Source organism: Solenopsis invicta, chromosome 5, assembly GCF_016802725.1.
Source record: "Solenopsis invicta isolate M01_SB chromosome 5, UNIL_Sinv_3.0, whole genome shotgun sequence".
Taxonomy (NCBI): Eukaryota; Metazoa; Arthropoda; class Insecta; order Hymenoptera; family Formicidae; genus Solenopsis; species Solenopsis invicta.
The window spans coordinates 1,383,241-1,401,333 of record NC_052668.1 but is presented as its reverse complement, the minus strand read 5'-3'; the positions used below and the strand labels follow the sequence as shown (position 1 = coordinate 1,401,333).

Genomic DNA, 18,093 nt, shown 5'->3' with positions numbered 1-18,093 from the left:
CGCGGGCTTTGGTTAAGCGTGCGTCGCGCCGTTTCACTTAATAACCACGATTGATTCGGGGAGTGTATATCCGATTGATCGGACATTCGCTTTATGAATTAGTACAGTGTGATCTCGACTTACAGTATCGCTAAGACTCGCATGTTGCTCTCGCTTGCCTCGCTCAAAGATCCCTTGGGGACTCGTTCCTGCTGGCGGCAACTGCTGTCGTTGTGCCGTTTCCTTGTGGGTCTGTTGGCTCGTAGGCTCGTTGACTCGTCGTCCTGTTGGCTCGTCGGCTCGTTGGCTCGTCGGCTCGTTACCTCTGGTCCCTGCAGCTCCTCTGCGTTGGTGACCCCGGACGTTAATCACTGGGTAGGTGATTACCCTCCTGCGTGATTATCTGCTTGTCGGTACCTTTATCGCTGCGTCTCTCAATTTTATGGTATCTCCTCTGACGGTGAAGCTTGGTTGTCTCCGGACTCTACTCAGGGTATGTCGGCAGTATTAGCTTTGCTTCATCCCACTTCTGACACCAATTTTTGTTGTACCGGCGGGTGCAACAAAATAAACTTTTTGGGATTCGGTCCGTCTGAAGGGTTAGGACCCACGAGGAGGATACTTGGAGGAAGACGCGCGGGGTGGCAAATAACACTTTTCACCTTTTTTATTCCCCTGACACTTTTATTCCCCAAACTTTATTATAAATGTTTTTCCTCTTAATACAATCAAATCGCGGTGCACGGATCACGCGTTGTCGCGCACTCGGCCGCTGGATGGTTTGCGGGGTGTCGGGTGTCCGACTTATCGCGGTGCGCGCGGCCACTCCGCTCCGTCCACCCGAGCAATTCACCGGCAGAACGCCACGTGCCAGGCCCAATGAACTCTTATGGGAAAATTTCGTCTAGTATTTCAGCGCCATCTAATAGTTTACCCTCTATAATTGTGAACTACGTATCCGGCCATGCGGTGCCATGCGGGATCATTTGGGATCATTTGGAATTGTTTGGAATCATTGTGCAGTGCGGTTGTGTTGTGTTGTGCAGTGTAACGTGGTGTTTTTAATTGCCCTGGCAGTTACTGGTGTATTGAAATCGACTGAATCGAATTGAGCGTTAACGATTATTAACGATTGTTAACGACATCGGTAAGTATAAATGAGCAAATGGATTAATTTAAAGAATAGGTTACATATTTGTATTTGTTGATTTTGACACGAGCGAATTATGTCTTAATTATTTATTAGTTGATTTTTAGTATTTTTAGTATTTTCATACATAAATTTCTTCATATTTTTAACATTTTTATTCATGCATATGTTAATTTTAGTCATATATGTTTAAAAAGAAATATATGAATTTGATTCTTTAGATTTTTGGATCTTGGAGTACAAAGATTCTTCAGGGAATCTTATTTTGGAGATACCTAATATCTACTTGGATAACTAATAGCTGTGGAACCAGATACAGAAAAAAATTGGGTAAGTCATCATGCATAATTTTGTTGAATTTATTATATATTGAAAATTATATAGAGTATATAAAACCATTCTTCTTCTGCACTAATTGATTTTTTTATTGTTTATTTATAAAAAAATTTATATCTTTTGTCTTTAGAAAAATGGTGAAAGCTTGTTGCGTTCCTAACTGCAAGTCAGGTGTTAAAGTTCCTTCGCATAAATTTCCCAAAGATGCAGAAAGATGCTCAGCATGGATAAAAAATTTGAAATTGTATGACTTGCAGAATTATTGTGCTAATGAATTGCAAAAATATAAAGTATGCCATAAGCATTTCTCGGAGAAAGATTATAGCTGCTCTCAACGTAACCGATTTCTGCTGAAAACAGCAGTACCTGCTTTGATAATGGAAAATAATGATGTGGACAATATTGCAACGGATAATAATGTGCAATCCGTACCACCACAGATTGAACAGGCAGATATTGAACAGCCGCAAAGTGAACAGCCACAGATTGAGCAACCACAAATTGAACAACCACACATTGGTCAACGTGTAATAGACATGGAAAGAACATTGCAACAGCACAATGAATTATTAGTGCATCATGACGGTCTGTTGCAAAATGAACAAGCATCGTTAAACCAAATGTTTGAGAAGAGGATACAAAATTTGGAAACACAGTTCGCAAATACATCCAAAGGAAGAAGACCAAATTTACGACATATTACACGTGTTGTTCATCTCAGTCCGAGAGCAAAGTCATTGCATATTATGAACGTAAAATTGAGACGTAAAAATAGAGACTTGAAGCGTCTTGCAATAAATTATAAAAAAAACAAAGGCACAATTTCTTTCACACATACAAACGCAAGTAATACTGTGAAAGAGAAATTCGTCAATATGATTTTAAGGAATAATGACGTTCCTGTTCAGGTACTTAACATTCAGTATAACAGCTAATATCCTTTCATGTTCCTTTACCTAATAATGTTTTATTATAATTTGTATACACACACACGTTTTATTATAAATTTGATCAGTTTGATAAAATCTTTTTCTTCAGGCCCGAAGATATACTATTGAGGATAAAATATTTTGCATAAATATATATAAGAGATCCCGTGCATGCTATACTTTTTTAAGTAAATATTTAAGTTGCCCATCTATTTCCACCTTGAATTCACAACTGAACAACATTCCTATTAGAGCTGGATGTACTCGTTTAATAGTAAAGTATCTGGAACAAATAGCGTTGGATCTGAAAGACAGCAGAGACAAATATGTTGCTCTCATTTGGGACGAAATTTCATTACAACCAGCTTTATACTACAATAAAAAGCAAGATCGAATCATTGGCTTTGAGGACTGGGGAATGAGAAGAACAAGAAAAATTGCTGACCATGCTATAGTTTTCTATCTTCGGTGTCTTAAATCTGGAAACAAGATGCCTTTGGGATACGGTTTTTGTGAGAGCACTACAAAAACGCATCAACTCATTCGATGCGTGAAACAATGGCTAGTGAACATTTCTGCATCGGGATTAATACCTGTGGCTGTTGTATGCGATCAGGGTGGTACCAATATGGCTGCAATTAACAGTTTAATTTCTGATTCCAATAAAATTCGCATTATGAAGAATTTACCTACAAGTAAGTACATAATTTACAAGACAATGTACACTTTTCTATTACTTATATCGCTCCATATTTATGATTTTTATTAAATTTGTTTCTAATATGTAATAAAGACTTTGAATATTTTCGTTTGTTTCAGGTAATAGTTTTATGATAAAAAACCATAAAGTAATACCTGTGTATGATTACGTACACTTGATAAAGGGTACCAGAAATAATCTTCTCACAAAGGATTTAGATACTGACACAAGAATATCGTGTGCTTTAAACAAAAAATACGCATCTTGGGATGATATTCAAAAAGCGTACGACATTGATAAAAATTCTCTTATGAGATACCGACAAATGGAGAAAATAACTGAGAAGCACATTATTCCCAAGCTAATCCCCAAAATGAGGGTTAAATACGCAACTCAAGTATTTAGTCGCACAGTGTCAAATTTTATGGATGTTATATTAAATGTAAATGGAGGTAAATAAGTATATGAATAAATAACTATAAGTAAATTTTAAAATAATATCAAAAATATCTAAGAATAATTTTGTCTGTATTTTGTTTGTTGCAGGAGTTGTCCCAACACAACAAGGAGACATGATTATGTCCAAAAGTGCATCCACAACTTGCGAATTTGTCAGATTTATGAATGATTTATTTGATTCATTCAATGGCAAACATCAGCAAGGATTAAGTAGTATAATAACGGCTACTAGTGGACACTGTGCATTTTGGCAAGAAGCCTGTAAAAAAATCAAAAATATGCGTTACGTTGAAAAACTGACTAAAAAAATTCCTAGTAAGACTGCACCTAATTTAAAAAACTGGATTTGGACTATGAAAGGCACACAAGAAATATGGAAAACACTTCGTGCTGCTAAATTTGAATCGCTCAATTTAAAATTTTTGAACCAAGACCCGGCTGAAAATTTTTTCAGCCAGATAAGAAGCAACGGATTTGCTAACAGAAATCCAAGTTGCGAACAATTTGAAGGTGGATTTAAAACATTACTTATTTGTAATTTATCTTCCAAACATTCCATCGGAGCTAACTGTAAAGATACTACAGAAGGCTCGACATTGGCTTTGACTCATTTGATGAATCTGTCTCAGACAATGAAAGAAATGAACGATTCTGAAAACACACAATATGAAGAAGTAGAATGTAATGAGTCAGCAATACCAAGAAGTGATATAAATGAGAAATTACTTAACGAAAAAAAAATCATTGACATTATTAGACGCAAATCGATTTTTTTTTATTGCTTTAAAAAATACTTTGAACCTTCTAGAATGAGTTAAAAAAAGTCTTATGTCTGTTACAAAATTTTTTGTGTGAAATTTCGCGCTCTTTCTTAAGCGTGTCGGGCTGCTCCAAAACGACTACCTACGGCACATCGATACCTGCTCGAAGGGTACAGCCTAATGACTTACCTTCTGATTTTGAAGTGAAAAAGAAAGAGTGCATTGATCACGTGCAAAAGAGAATGGGCACTCGTTTGCGAAATTTAAAAAAAAATGTAAAAGGCCTCGGAGGAAAAGGTAAATTAACTGCTAAATTAATTGACGAGCTTACAATATATTATGGTTTAGCGATACGGCGGAATCCAAACTCCGTGAAAAATATGAAAAATGATATTTGGGCAACCTTATTTCATAAAATGTCAACCGATGAAAATCCGCAACACGAGAAGTGCTCGGAGTCTTGGTGCGACTGGAAAAAGGCACAAGCAGCAAATTCCTTGGCTACTTACCATCATAAGCCGCCACTACCGAAGGAAATTTTTGAAGCTATCAAACCTATTTACGAGGAGCTGAGCCGTGATGATTTGCTAAATCGTTGCTTGGGAGGCTACACTCAAAATAGCAACGAAAGTTTCAATGCTGCTGTATGGAACTTGGCGCCAAAATCTTACTCAAGCGGCAAAAAAGTATTATGTGCAGCAACTGATATTGCTGTGTGCACCTTCAATGACGGTTTGACTAACATTTTACGAATTATGCAAGTTTTGGAGATGGATATCGGCTACCAAGCATACAATTTTTGCCTTGAAGCCAATGCGACAAGGATCGAGCACTCCGAGCGGGCTTTGACAGATGCAGCAAAGAAGGCACGCACCAGCACAAAATCGTCGCGGAAAGAAAATGAGGAACAATACTTGAGCAAAGAAGGGATGCTTTACGGTCCTGGGATAGCAGACTAATGGTAAAAAATTTCAAACAGTCACATTTTTCATTTTGTCCCGTCTAAAACACGTCTCTAAGCTTTAAACGCGTTTTTCTCAAAACATGGTTTTTTAAAACGGCACGCAGCATAACTCAAACAATTTTCATTCTTTCCACTCCAAATTTTAACCACTTCTTTAAAATAACATTTCGAAGAGAAACACGTACGGAATTTTCGATAAGTTGATTAGAACATTATTTATTGACAAATATGTGACCGTTTTTTCCGTCAAAAATTGAAATTTTTTTTTAAATGCGTGCCAATTACTCAAAAATAAATATTTCTCAAATTCCGTACGTGTTTCTCTAGCTATACTCATGTAGATTAAGAAAAAATTTTTTGTTTTGTTCCAGATAAATCTCTACGATGGTTCTGCTGCGTGCCGCAAACCCCTAAAAAATAAACACGTCTCACGACAGTGGCTATAGCGTCGCCATTTTTTAATATTTTTTAATAAAAAAATTTTTACAAACACTTAAAAACATGTTTAATAACATCCTTAAATATTATTTTCTTCTTACTTTTCCTTCCATGCAAAAAAAATTCACAAAAAAACGCTTTATTTGGGCCGTCTACAGTGGTGTTACCCAGCAATACCAAGAAGTGATATAAATGAGAAATTACTTAACGAAAAAAAAATCATTGACATTATTAGACGCAAAGAACTTGTTGCGCAATGTGAGAAATGTGCCAAGAATCATACAAACGCACAAACTTTAATTGAAATTGAAAAGGCTATCGAAATTTTAGAGCAGCAATTTCCTGAGATATGCCATAAAATTAAAATACTAGAAAAAACAAGAAAAATTCTAGAAAATCAATGTTTTCTTACGTGTTCCGTACAATGTACACACTTAAAAGAAACATTAATATTGATAACCGCAGAAGAATTTCTCAAAGCTTGGTGCAAATTTATGAATAATATTCTGTGCCGAAAAATCAATGTCCACTCTGATAATTTCATGTATAAAATAGCTGCGAGAATGTCAAACAAATATGGAAAGAAAATGAAACCCGAATCTAGAATATAGATAAATGTTCCAATGTCTATATGATTAAATATACAATCAGCATAGTATCTTTGGAAAGGAAAGGTAAGTTAAATTGCACGATTTATCTAAGAGTATATGTTACATATATTACAATTTACTAACAATCTTGGAATATGTTGACAGAATCCTAAATATAATGTGAGCGTAATACTTAGCGGAGATTTTAACATCGGATCGGCCCATGATCGAAGCTACCAGAGACAGTGATAATTGGCCCATGATTAAAACTACCAGAGACAGCGATAATTGGGACATGGAGATTCATGAATCAACGAGATTAAGAAGTAGGTAGAATTCGCAACAGATTACGTAATTGTGTTATAAAATACAATTTTTTAAAATACAATTTTGTCTTTAATAATAATAAAGAAAATTGAGAGCTTAATGAATTTGTCATTTTGAGAATACAAAGAAGGATATTCAAAATTTTCAAATATAATTTGGTTGAAAACTACAAAATATTCCATGTTTTCCATGACACATTACGTGTCTGTCTGGATCATAAATTTTTATTAATTTGTGTTTTCTTTTTGCAGAGCTGGACGTATTATTACATTTGGTACTGCAGCATGGTAATAACAGCCTGTCGACGGAGAACCCACGCGATGACACGCCAAGGCGAAACGAGGACGCAGAAAAGAGAATATTCCGGAAATACTCAGTGGGGCTTTAAGAGTAGTTTTTTTAGTTTTACCTAAGAGAGAGAGAGAGAGAAAGGACTAAAGTTACACGAATTAAATAAAAATATAAACAGTCAAGTATATTTAAATTGACATACCCAAGTCGCTGGTTTGTACAAAATGCATTATGTTATCTCATAATTTTCATAAAGATTTTGGTTAGATTTCTTTTTAAGGAATACGTTAATTCTTTTTCTTTTTGAATTATTATACTATATAAATAAAATGTATTTATAAATTTATTACGTGTTTTTAATTTTACCTGATTCACTAATAATTTTTATAATTTTAATAACAAAAAAGGGTAAAAATGCCATGCATTTTTATCGACTATTCATGCTGTTTTACCTTGTAGTTCACACTTATAGAGGGTAAACTATTAGATGGCGCTGAAATACTAGACGAAAAAATAACACGGGAGTTTGACGACTCTGGTCTTCCCGACTAACGAATCTTTCCCGCTGCCCATAATTAGGCAGCCTAACTTATAGTTTCTGTATTATTGATATGGTGGGGCATTAGGCCCTCGCGGTGACCATGGTCATGCTCGCGTCAATCGTGCGATGCTTACGCTGCTCGCGCGATTGACAAATTCCGCAATCTTGCATTTCCGGTGCAACGAGCGCTCGTGGCGTGATTGTTGCTAAGCGGATATGCAAGACAATTAAGGTAGCTTATGAGGCTACAACAATATATAGCTACATAGCGGCAATTTCAAAATATGAGAAAGCAATACTGTGTAACACAGTGTACATACAATCCAATGCTTTCCAATTTTGACACAATCATACAAAGCTATTTTTTTTTTATATTCAGTAAACATTCTTAACCTCAGTTTCTGCATGATTTTGAAAACGATGTCAAATGATCGATATTATTTATCCGTGAGAGGTCGAATACATCTAGCTTCAATAGAAACAGTGTTTCAATTACAAGTTGATACTGTGTAATACTGTGTCACACAGTGTATGGTGTAACTATGTTTTGTTGCTGAAAAGCTCTCAATAACAATGAAATAAAATTTTAACTTGAAATAATCATTACTTTTTTTAAATATATATAAACTTTTTACATTTTGAGTTCTACGACTTACAATTAGAATTATGTAATTAAAAAAGATTATTTTAAGGAGATTTTTATTTTATGTAGCAGAAAGATTATACTATAAAGAAAAAATTAATTTTATAAATATACCAGAATCAAATACTTAACTTAATCGTCTTAAATTCTTTGTAAGTTCCCAGATAGCACATTGCCGTCTTTGTTGTCGTTTTGACACCAAAATGATACCAAAATTGTCACTTGGCATCAATTTGACGTCAAATTGGTGTCAAGTGACAATTTTGGCGTCATTTTGGTGTCAAAACAACAGCAAAGGCGGCAATGTGCTGTCTGGGTTGTTATATAAAAGAAATGTCTGAAAGAAAAATCATATGTTAATAAAAAAATAATTTGTAACGCTGGTGGTTTTCGTGCGGTTCTGGTAGGTGTCAGGATACGGTTGCGGATAAGCTCGCCGGATTGGTCGGGTTCGGTGTAATAATCGCACTCGGTATTTAGTTAATAAAAATACTAGATCTTTATTTGGATGTGATATTTCCATGTAGCCTCATAGCTGATTGCGTCTAACGCCTCGTGACAAGTGGACCCAGCCTAAGCGGGGACGCGATTGGCTCGCGGTGGTCGCGGCGACCAATTGCCGCTGCGCGGTCGGAATGGCGAGCGGTGGTAACGATGAGCGCGCGGTGACGCGTGGGCTAACGAGCGCGCTAGGCGAGAGCCAAGACTGAAGTTCGAAACAAGAATTAATAACCGCGAGAATACAGATGAATCGGCAAAGTGACAAAAGATAATTCTAACTTATAATGAGACAAAATAAGAACGGAAGTACTAGAACTACGAAATCATAAGAATACATGTTACTCTAACTTAAATTAAATCGCGTGGTTTGAAACGGACTCGGTGTCCGGGGGGGGGTCGGGGAGCCGCGGAACGCGGGATCGGAGCGACGGCGACGATTCCGCGTCTCGCCCGAGCCGCCTCATGCAAAAAGAGGCGAAGTTCTCGTCAGGACGCGGATGCCCTGACGAGGCTTGAGGTTACGAGAGACTCTTCCCTGAGGGAGAGGACGGATGGGATTGGCTAGGGATCTCCAGCCTGCGGACTCGACGAGGATGCTCGTCGTGGGCGGTGATTCGCCGAGGATACTCGGCTACGGAGCACGGCGAGGATGCTCGCCGTGATTGGCTGTGTACGGTATTCGGTAGGACAGGATTAGCCGAGGATACTCGGCTAGCCGGAACGACGAGGATGCTCGTCGAGGGGAGTCAGGATGAGGCGAGTATTCTCGTCCTCTTGGGAGTCGGAGTGCGGTCGAGGATACTCGACCTGTCGGATTCGGCGGACCGGGAAGATCTGTCTCGGCGTTCCCACTGCCGGCTTATATATCCGAACGCACGGTTGGGCGGACCAATCCGTGCGTTCGGTCGGCTGGCCCGGAGTGGGAGCGTTGCCGAACGCCACGGGCGGCGCGCGTGCTGCCGCGTGATCGCGACGGCAGGTTAGCTCGGTGCGCGCACGTAGCGTTCTGCCGGTGTATTGCTCGGGTGGACGGAGCGGAGTGGCAGTGCGCGCGAGGTGGAGGGGCGTTTTGTTACAAATTATTACATTGTATGTACATTTTTCTCATGATGTTATATGATTTTTGTTTAAAATATTTTGTTTATTTAATAACAGCTTATAAGTTATTAGAAGCATTTGAATTAAATGCTTTCACCTTATAATTAAAATATAATTTAGTTCAAAAACTTTATTAATTGTGCATAATTAAGTATACATATTATTCATTATATATGTATATATTATTAATTATATTTTTAGTAAATAACTATTTATTAGTTGAAAACTTTTACTTAATTATTAATATTTATAATTAATTGATTTTCCTTACAATTATTAACTTTACAATTAATTATTAATTCTCCACACACTACAAAGTTTTTTCTGCTCAAGTAGACTACCTAAGTTACTGAAGACACACGCTTAACTTTTATCTATTGTGATATACGAATGACAAAATACAATGTCATTTGGCTGATAGATCCCCATTGCCAATAACATATTTTAGGGAGAGATCAATCCTTTTTATTTACTGTTTACCGAATAATTTAAAACCAAAAAATTATCTGGATTTTCAAATTTTTACGTAATGTGCAGAAGATTAATAATATATAATATCTACAATAATATCTTAAAATGTTACTCAAGATGTTGAATTAAGAAGATTGGTTATAAATATCAGCTGAAATTTGGTGTCTTGTATTTTAATTTCCAAATGAAACATTTTCAAACAGCAATGATACCTGTAAAAATACATACAAAATATTAATAAGAACTTATTGTGTTAAAATAAACTTAATAACATAATTAAATGTTTATTACAAATTAATTAAAAATTACATATTTGTATTATTTTTTATATAAATAATAATATTTGAAAATAAAATATTTATAATAAAGTATGCACAAACAATATAAGCAATAAAATAATTATTTAATAGTATTATGTATTGCCATCGTTTTACTTCCCATATATTTTTTTGCCGCTACACTTTTTTTGGAATATATTTTTAATCTGAATGTTACATATCGCTTTATAATTTTTTGTTTCAAATTGTGACACGTTGGAATAACATAAGATATATAACTAAACTTTTCTTGAAAAAACTGCTTCAAATTAATATTATTATTATTTGATATAATATCATCTTTATATATTCTAAAAATTTTTTCCATTTCAAGAAAAAAAAGAAAAGTTTTGTTATGTACAAAAAATAGTGTATCTTGTTTAAAACATCGAAGTTCAGTTAGTCTGTTATAATTAGTTAAATTGCTTTTACGACAGCCAACATATTTCATACAACCTTGACAAACTTTCTGCGTTTTACTAATACTAGAAATAATATAACCTGCAACGTGATGTAAAATATTCAATTCAATACGTGATAAAATAATTTCTTTGTTTGTTGTCAACTCAAATGTATTATTTAATTGCGGTAATTCATTGCTTTGATGGCTTGTTTGAGATAATTTATTATTTTGAATACTGGACAAAAAACCTTCTAAAAATTCTCGATCATCTTCATTGTAGCTACTCGTTGATATTTTTTTCATATAATGCGAAATACTGATTAACTTTAAATCATTTTTTACTTGAAGAGCATTTAATATACAATGTTTGCTACGTAATACCGAAAATAAGTTTTCGACGCAATCTTGTGTAAATCTTCCAGCCAAAACGTATTTATAGTCTTTATTATTTAATAAATATATTGATAATTCAATTATTGATGCTGTAGTTAATATTAAACCTTTCTGAAATGGTTTCCATTCTTTTTTGTTACCAAAAGTTAACGAAATTAAATCTATAAATTCATTTAGAAAATGTATCACTTCATCAAATTTTTCAGATTTATTTTTACTTATTCCCCAAATAATATTTCTACTACTAACTATTTTAAACCAAAGAGCCATTTTTTCTGTTAACCATGCAGTAGTTATATATTCTGATTTTGAAGTTTCAGAAGCTAGGAATTTTAACGCTGAACTTACTTCATAGCTTAAAACATGACAGGCGCTTTTTACACGCATTTTTTGAAAATGCCTTGCTCTATCAAAATATTCCTCGCGTAACTTTGGACATAATAGGTCTGTTCGAGTTGCTTGAAATTCCTAAAAATTTTTGCACTTGAGATGAGATAAATATATATTCGATCGTAAAAAAGAGAGAGACGACAAAGAAATTAATTCAAAAAGGGCAGCAACACGAACAGGCCTAATGACAATAGAAAATCTTTTTGCTGATGAAATAATTCTTGAAAATGTTCAGCTTGTGCTGTATCTGTTGGTAGCTGATATTTTTTCACGTATTTATCTGGGATAGTTATAAATTTATGATTAAGCATTCCTTCTTTGAAATTTTTGAATGCATGCATACTATCATGGAAAAAGAAAAGATATCTATTTTGATCGCATGGATGGATACATTTATTTTGTACCGTCGAATATTTTGATGCTTGAATATTAAATGCTCTCCACATGGCTTGATTTGAAGCAGCCATATCTGAAATAACACCATGAACATATAAATTGATTTTTTCAGCTTTTTTAATAATTTCTACTATAATTTCTTTGTATATCGAACCATCAGTTCTGTTACTTGTATAGTAATACGCAACTACTTGTTTCCACCGTTTTCCTATGCCTGCGAGCATAAATACTAAACAATGCGTCGCGATTTCGTTTTGATCGTGATTTGGTAACGTTACTTTTCCAATATAAGTATATGTTGATGTATCGAAGACAATACCCGGAGTTATACTTATTTCATCTAAAATAAGTAAGCAATCTCTATCTGTATTATTAATAAATTGAGAAACTTTTAAATTCAAAAATTGAAAAATTTCGTCAAGTATTCCACTTCTAAATTTTAGATTTTCAAGTTTTCTATTTAATGTTCTAATGCACGGAAATGGGAAACCTTTATTTAAAAGCTCTTTATATCCTGAATAACCGCAAGCAAATTTTAATTGAAATGCTTTGATTAACGTGGCATTGCACCATTTTGGAATTTTTTTATATGTTTTATTTAATAGTTGTATCTGATCTTTATGCAATAATTGCTGAATAGTTTTAGCAAAATTTTCGTTTATGCCTACTTTTTTTTCTAAATCTTTAATTCTCTTTTTGTATTTGTTTTGCAAGCCTTTATGCCTCTTTTTCATTATTATCCGTAGCGATTCAGATCGTTGAAGCAGCTTCTCTAACTTATTGATTTTTTCCACGTATAGTAAATTTTGTTTATCCAAATTGCTTTCATGTATTGAATTTGATATATCCTTTTGTTTTCCATCACTACTTAATTGTGCTGTTTGTTCTTTGATATCTGATGAAAGATCATCTAATTGGCACTCTGGAGTTTTTCTTAATACTGTTACAGAATCATTATGTTCTATAGATGTTGCCAAAGAATGTCCTTCAATTCTATTTAAATTGATAGTATTTTCTAGATAAAAATAAATAATATTTATTAACTAATAACTACAATTATTAAAAAATTAATTATTAGCCACACATTTTAACATATAATATTATTAATAACTATATACTAATATAAATTTTTCTACTATTTTTTTTAATTCTAATATAAATTATAAAGATATTTAATAGAGTACAAAATTGAAATAAAACTTACGATTACTTTCAGTTTTTTTGATTATTTGAGTATTTTTTCTTTGTTCGATATCTATAGAAACCGACTGACATTGTTCTTCTAGATTTTTAATTGTAACAGTACCATCAGACTCTGTTGTAGTTAATATTGTCGACTGTTCTTCAATTTTATTTAAATTCACAACATTTCCTAAATGTATAAAATAAATATTTATTTATTCACAATTATTCAATACATTAAATAAATATAATTATTAAACAATTAACAATCATTACTTTGTTACTGATTCATTATTGTAATACTTTTTTATATATTATTAATTATATACTAATACATACTTGATTATCAATCTTTATTACTTGTAATATAAAATAAGAAAACAGTAACAAAAAATAAAAATTAAAAATATCAAATTTACGATTAATTCCGGCTTCTCTGGTTATTACTTTTTGTGTGACTAATTCTCCAAATATTGTTGGAATTGCTGTACATTTAAGTTTTTTTTTTCCATCGGAGCGTGTCTGTTCCCACATATTTGAAGTAAAATGAAACTTTAAAATAAAAAAGTAGTTTTATTCCTTCACGAAAAAATATAAAAATTATAAAATAAAACAATAATATACGAAAATTCACACTGATGAAACTTTAAACATATATTCAATATTAAAAACCATTGCAACTGTTATATTATAACATAAGATTAGCAGACCTATGTCAGTTGCAACAATTCTCAGAGCTAAATAATAATTTTTTACTATTTCCAACCTATATTCAAGTCCAATGAAAATGTGGCGTGCAGTTCATATAAGCAATAAATTGTAAAAAGTTATTATTCAACAGTAAAAACTACTACGACTGATATAGACTGATATAGTTAACAACCTTGTGTTACATACCTGAATTTAATAAAAATATAATAAATAAATTTAATAACTATAAAGTAGTCTACAATATAAAAAAAATTTTAAACAAAATATAAAATTAAATCTAAAATAAATAAAATCTCACTTCACATAACGCTATATAACGTTTTGTTCTTTTATTTTCCAACTTGGCATTTTGTATCCATTTTTCTTGACGATCAATTTCTTTTGGTAATTTATTCATTTTTACACTTAATTTGGAAGTGTTTTGGCATCCTTCTGCTGCACAATGTACCATCTCGCTAAACAATGTGTACAGAAAGACTATTTAACATATTTTCTTTAATGTTATTCTACATATAAAATGACAATAATATTAAATAGAATGTTAACAATAAGTAATAATAAATAGAATGTTAACAATAAGAAATAAAAAAATAAATAAATTTTTAAAACAATTTGAGGTTATATTTGTATACATTATTTCAGAAATAGTTAACTTCTTAGTTTTAAAAAAATTTATCAAAATCGAAGGTGGTGGGGATATTCAATTCAATAAATATTGATAAAACTTACACTTGTGTAATTAATATTTTTTTCACGTAGAGTTTGGAAAATTGTATCAACTGACACACGTAAACACACCTGACGATTCAACCAAGGATAATTATTTAACCTACCTAACCTAACTGACAGCTAACCGGAAATTTCCCCCTTAATGGCGGAGCCAATCAGCATTAGGCACCTACATTGTCGCAACTCTCTTTATACCAACTCTACCGAGCCTGTAAATAGATTTCCGAAGTTCTTTGTCATGTCCGTCCGCGCGTCTTTATTCCTAGTTAAGTTCTGCGTTTTGATTACCGCCCGATCGCGTCTCCGGATTTTCGGATTGTCTCACCGCCGAAAGTACTGCGTACTATAATATGTATTGTCACGAGTCGGCTGCAGAAGCCGATAATTAAACTATAATTTTTTAATCAACTTTCGTTTTTCGTATTTAATTATAGCTAGCGAGGTGTGTTTTTGTTACTACTTTAATTGTGTAAAAGGATTTTGTGATCTGTAAAGCCAATTAGGAGTTATCTGTGCACAAAAATAAGCACATATAGAGACCGGTCCAGCATCGCCTTAAGGTGGTTCGAAAGTAAACTAAAAGACTAGCCACATAAATAAAACTTTGGGAGGTTGTTCTTTAATATATAATAAACCATCTCTTAAAATTTGAGACCCTGTTGCCATGTAAATTATTGCAAACAAGCAATATAAAAAATCACTTTTTAACATAGCTCTTATGGGAGGTTATTGAATTTTGACCGGAAATGATATGACATCCTTTAAGAAAAACTAGAGATGTTAATAAAAAACTGATCACTGAAAGATGAAATCACAAGCTTTCCAGTCGTATATGAAAGGTTGTGTGTTGTTATGGATTTTTAAGAAAATTTAATTGAGAAAGTGATGATGCATGCGTGTCACAGAAGTAAAATGGTTAAGAGGTTATAGACGCCAGCGGGAAGACGGCGAGTCGACTGCTAGATCTATACTATCTTCACAGTACTTGCGCACTGACGCGAAAGAAGATGGGTCTTGCGATCAAGACAACATTAATCAATCGACCTTTTATAATTATTATAAATTTATAAACTACTTATAAAAATCAATGGGAACATTATCAATATTAATAATTTTTATTTAGATAAGCTGTTTAGGAAAAATCATAATGTATTTTATCAAGTTTTATGTGAGTTGTATTATTGACTAACATGTCACTTTAGAGCCACCTTAAGACCGTACATAATAGAGTCCCTAGAAGTAGAGAGTCTGGACATCTCGGGGTTCCACGTGATTGGATGCGCGTGATTGTGCACCTAAAATGGCAGCACCAATACGGATCCCTGTTTAATCCTCTTTAGCCAATGCGATAACAGCATACAACATACAATGATAAACATACACACACATAAGGCTCACGTACATACACTGACATATTCATCACCGACATTTTAGGGGCAGATGTCCAGACTCTCTACTTCTAGGGACTCTAGTACTTGAACGATCTTGAAAATAAGTCACGACTATTGGCCGGTATTCATAGTCGATTCTTATTTCAAGATCGTCTTAAGTAACGTCTTAAAATGCTAATACGGCTCTCTGATTGGTTGATAGCATCTTAAGATGATGCTTAAGATGATCTTAAATATAAGAATCGACTATGAATACCGGTCTGGGTGTATTCCGAAAGTTCTATTGAAAATAGTCTTTTTATCATAAAGTTGGTAACATTGTAACTAACTACGCTGTGTTCCGTAATGTAAGTTGAATTTGTGATTATCGTTGGCTTGCAATGATCAGCAGAGAGGTTAGTTTAATTTTTTGTATTTTAATTATTTATAAAATAATTATAATTTTGTATTATTAATTAAAATATTATTTACTAACAATAATTTTGATTTTAAAATAGGAATTAAAGAGCACAAAAACTTCCAAAGACTGAAAATTAACTGCAAAGTTTGTTTGTAGGATAAATTTTTTGATATTGCCAATATTGATATTATTTTTTAAAAATCTTAATTGATTTTGTATGAAATAAGTATAAAATTAAATTATAATAATATTTAATAAAAGTCTAATAATTATAAGCATGCCAGTTAAGCTATAATATTGTAGCCTCTTCAACTACTTAAACAGAATAAATTTTATCATGCTCTATTAGTGCACACAAACGGATATAATCTAATTTACTTATAATTAATAATTTAAAATTAATCAGAACTTGTGATTTTTAGCTTCACAAAATTTTTGGAAATCCATTTTTTGCTTAATTTCTATTTCAAAATAAAAATTATTGTTAGTAAATATTATTTTAATAATCCATGATTAGAATTATTTTAATAAATAATACGTTATTAAAATTTTATAAATAATTAAATTACAAGAAATTAAACTAATTTCTCCGATGATCTCTGCAAGCTAACGAAATCACAAATTCAACTTTTGGGTGTTTACGATAACTAATCGGATCTCGGATTGGATTGAACAATGGTACTCAACGTAGGTATAGAAAATTTTTCTAGGTTAATCGGATTGACGCTGTCTCAAATGTAATCCGATTGATGACGAAAGCGTGGAGACCGAGAAGCATGCTTGAAAAGTAAGTCTCTTTATTTTTTTAAATAATAACACAAAAAATCAAAGATAAAGTTAAAAAGAATGATTTGAATTTAGATTTATTGTAATTTTTTTGTCTAAACACTGAATTTTGTTTAAATTTCTGTTTGTAAAAATTAATTTATTCTAAAGTTTGTGGTTATATCGGAAACAAATCAAAATTAATAAAACAATTATTAATTATTAGGTACATATTAAAGCATATAATATTTCAAGCATATCATATAGAATTCCTGTTTATTATAAACTTAGTAAAAATAACTTTGAAATTATTCAACTACATTATACATTAATCAATATTAATTTATATGTTAAAAATCAATAATGTCTCTGAAAATGTTTTTTTTATTCTTTTCCAGATCGTAAATAAACTTCAACTCCAAGAATAAATAAAAATTACTGGAAAATGGATTGACATGAAAAGGGCATTATTGAACAATATCAATTTGTGCTAACTTAAAATTTGTAAAATCTGCTATTCTTTGTTAGTTGTTCATTAGAGAGTAATAATATAAGAACCGAATATACGCAATGTAATGTAGTTGAATGATTTCAAAGTTATTTTTACTAAGTTTATAATAAACAAGAATTTTATATGATATGCTTAAAATATTATATGCTTTAATTTGTACCTAACAATTAATAATTGTTTTATTAATTTTGATTTGTTTCCGATATAACCACAAACTTTAGAATAGATTAATTAATTTTTACAAATAGAAATTTAAACGAAATTTAGTGTTTAGACAAAAAATATTACAATAAATCTAAATTCAAATCATTCTTTTTAACTTTATCT

At 32.5% G+C, this 18,093-nt stretch overlaps 5 protein-coding genes across 12 annotated transcripts in view; 4 read left to right on the top strand and 1 right to left on the bottom strand.

The window, feature by feature from the left end:
- The first annotated feature begins 863 nt into the window (after nucleotides 1-863).
- Nucleotides 864-7,270, top strand: LOC120357739. Its single transcript, XM_039449188.1, has 4 exons — nucleotides 864-1,126; nucleotides 1,351-1,459; nucleotides 1,596-2,373; nucleotides 6,917-7,270. Exons 3-4 carry the CDS (start codon nucleotides 1,600-1,602, stop codon nucleotides 7,019-7,021), a joined length of 879 nt encoding a protein of 292 aa, XP_039305122.1. The 5' UTR covers nucleotides 864-1,126; nucleotides 1,351-1,459; nucleotides 1,596-1,599; the 3' UTR covers nucleotides 7,022-7,270.
- On the top strand, nucleotides 2,380-7,270 carry LOC120357738. Of its 3 annotated transcripts, none has more exons than XM_039449185.1 (6): nucleotides 2,380-3,089; nucleotides 3,214-3,546; nucleotides 3,641-4,252; nucleotides 5,894-6,390; nucleotides 6,472-6,632; nucleotides 6,885-7,270. In XM_039449185.1, the coding sequence occupies exons 1-4, from the start codon at nucleotides 2,813-2,815 to the stop codon at nucleotides 6,325-6,327; spliced, it is 1,656 nt and encodes a 551-aa protein (XP_039305119.1). In that variant the 5' UTR covers nucleotides 2,380-2,812; the 3' UTR covers nucleotides 6,328-6,390; nucleotides 6,472-6,632; nucleotides 6,885-7,270. The 3 variants fall into 3 exon arrangements, with proteins under 3 accessions (XP_039305119.1, XP_039305121.1, XP_039305120.1); XM_039449187.1 differs by having other exon boundaries at nucleotides 3,641-4,267; nucleotides 5,909-6,390; XM_039449186.1 differs by having other exon boundaries at nucleotides 3,641-4,302; nucleotides 5,944-6,390.
- Nucleotides 4,321-5,778, top strand: LOC120357740. Its single transcript, XM_039449190.1, has 2 exons — nucleotides 4,321-5,275; nucleotides 5,650-5,778. Exon 1 carries the CDS (start codon nucleotides 4,557-4,559, stop codon nucleotides 5,271-5,273), a length of 717 nt encoding a protein of 238 aa, XP_039305124.1. The 5' UTR covers nucleotides 4,321-4,556; the 3' UTR covers nucleotides 5,274-5,275; nucleotides 5,650-5,778.
- A 2,370-nt stretch (nucleotides 7,271-9,640) lies between the features above and the next one.
- The window catches only part of LOC105201917, a 33,199-nt gene continuing 24,746 nt past the window's right edge, over nucleotides 9,641-18,093 (top strand). Inside the window, exon 1 of one of the 2 annotated variants that reach the window (XR_005574742.1) lies at nucleotides 9,641-9,698. The gene's annotated coding sequence lies outside the window, so the exon portion shown is untranslated. The remainder of the gene's footprint in view (nucleotides 9,699-18,093) is intronic. The other variant, XR_005574743.1, reaches the window with a different exon arrangement.
- On the bottom strand, nucleotides 9,727-15,932 carry LOC105207055. 5 transcript variants are annotated; one of them, XM_039449038.1, is made up of 6 exons: nucleotides 14,700-15,844; nucleotides 14,269-14,425; nucleotides 13,679-13,811; nucleotides 13,282-13,449; nucleotides 12,746-13,092; nucleotides 9,727-10,390 (listed from the first exon to the last, which is right to left on the bottom strand). In XM_039449038.1, the coding sequence occupies exons 2-6, from the start codon at nucleotides 14,419-14,421 to the stop codon at nucleotides 10,352-10,354; spliced, it is 840 nt and encodes a 279-aa protein (XP_039304972.1). In that variant the 5' UTR covers nucleotides 14,422-14,425; nucleotides 14,700-15,844; the 3' UTR covers nucleotides 9,727-10,351. The 5 variants fall into 5 exon arrangements, with proteins under 5 accessions (XP_039304972.1, XP_039304971.1, XP_039304970.1 ...); XM_039449035.1 differs by lacking the exon at nucleotides 9,727-10,390 and having other exon boundaries at nucleotides 10,583-13,092; nucleotides 14,269-14,447; nucleotides 14,700-15,932; XM_026132850.2 differs by lacking the exon at nucleotides 9,727-10,390 and having other exon boundaries at nucleotides 10,590-13,092; nucleotides 14,700-15,925.

Coding starts and splice junctions, on each gene's coding strand:
- LOC120357739 (XM_039449188.1), top strand. CDS start 1,600: ATGGTGAAAGCTTGTTGCGTTCCTAACTGCAAGTCAGGTGTTAAAGTT. Junction 2,374..6,916: donor ATAATGACGTTCCTGTTCAG/GTACTTAACATT, acceptor TTGGTACTGCAG/CATGGTAATAACAGCCTGTC.
- LOC120357738 (XM_039449185.1), top strand. CDS start 2,813: ATGAGAAGAACAAGAAAAATTGCTGACCATGCTATAGTTTTCTATCTT. Junction 3,090..3,213: donor TATGAAGAATTTACCTACAA/GTAAGTACATAA, acceptor CGTTTGTTTCAG/GTAATAGTTTTATGATAAAA. Junction 3,547..3,640: donor TATATTAAATGTAAATGGAG/GTAAATAAGTAT, acceptor TGTTTGTTGCAG/GAGTTGTCCCAACACAACAA.
- LOC120357740 (XM_039449190.1), top strand. CDS start 4,557: ATGGGCACTCGTTTGCGAAATTTAAAAAAAAATGTAAAAGGCCTCGGA.
- LOC105207055 (XM_039449035.1), bottom strand. CDS start 14,421: ATGGTACATTGTGCAGCAGAAGGATGCCAAAACACTTCCAAATTAAGT. Junction 13,450..13,678: donor CAGAGAAGCCGGAATTAATC/GTAAATTTGATA, acceptor TTATACATTTAG/GAAATGTTGTGAATTTAAAT. Junction 13,093..13,281: donor CAAAAAAACTGAAAGTAATC/GTAAGTTTTATT, acceptor ATTTTTATCTAG/AAAATACTATCAATTTAAAT.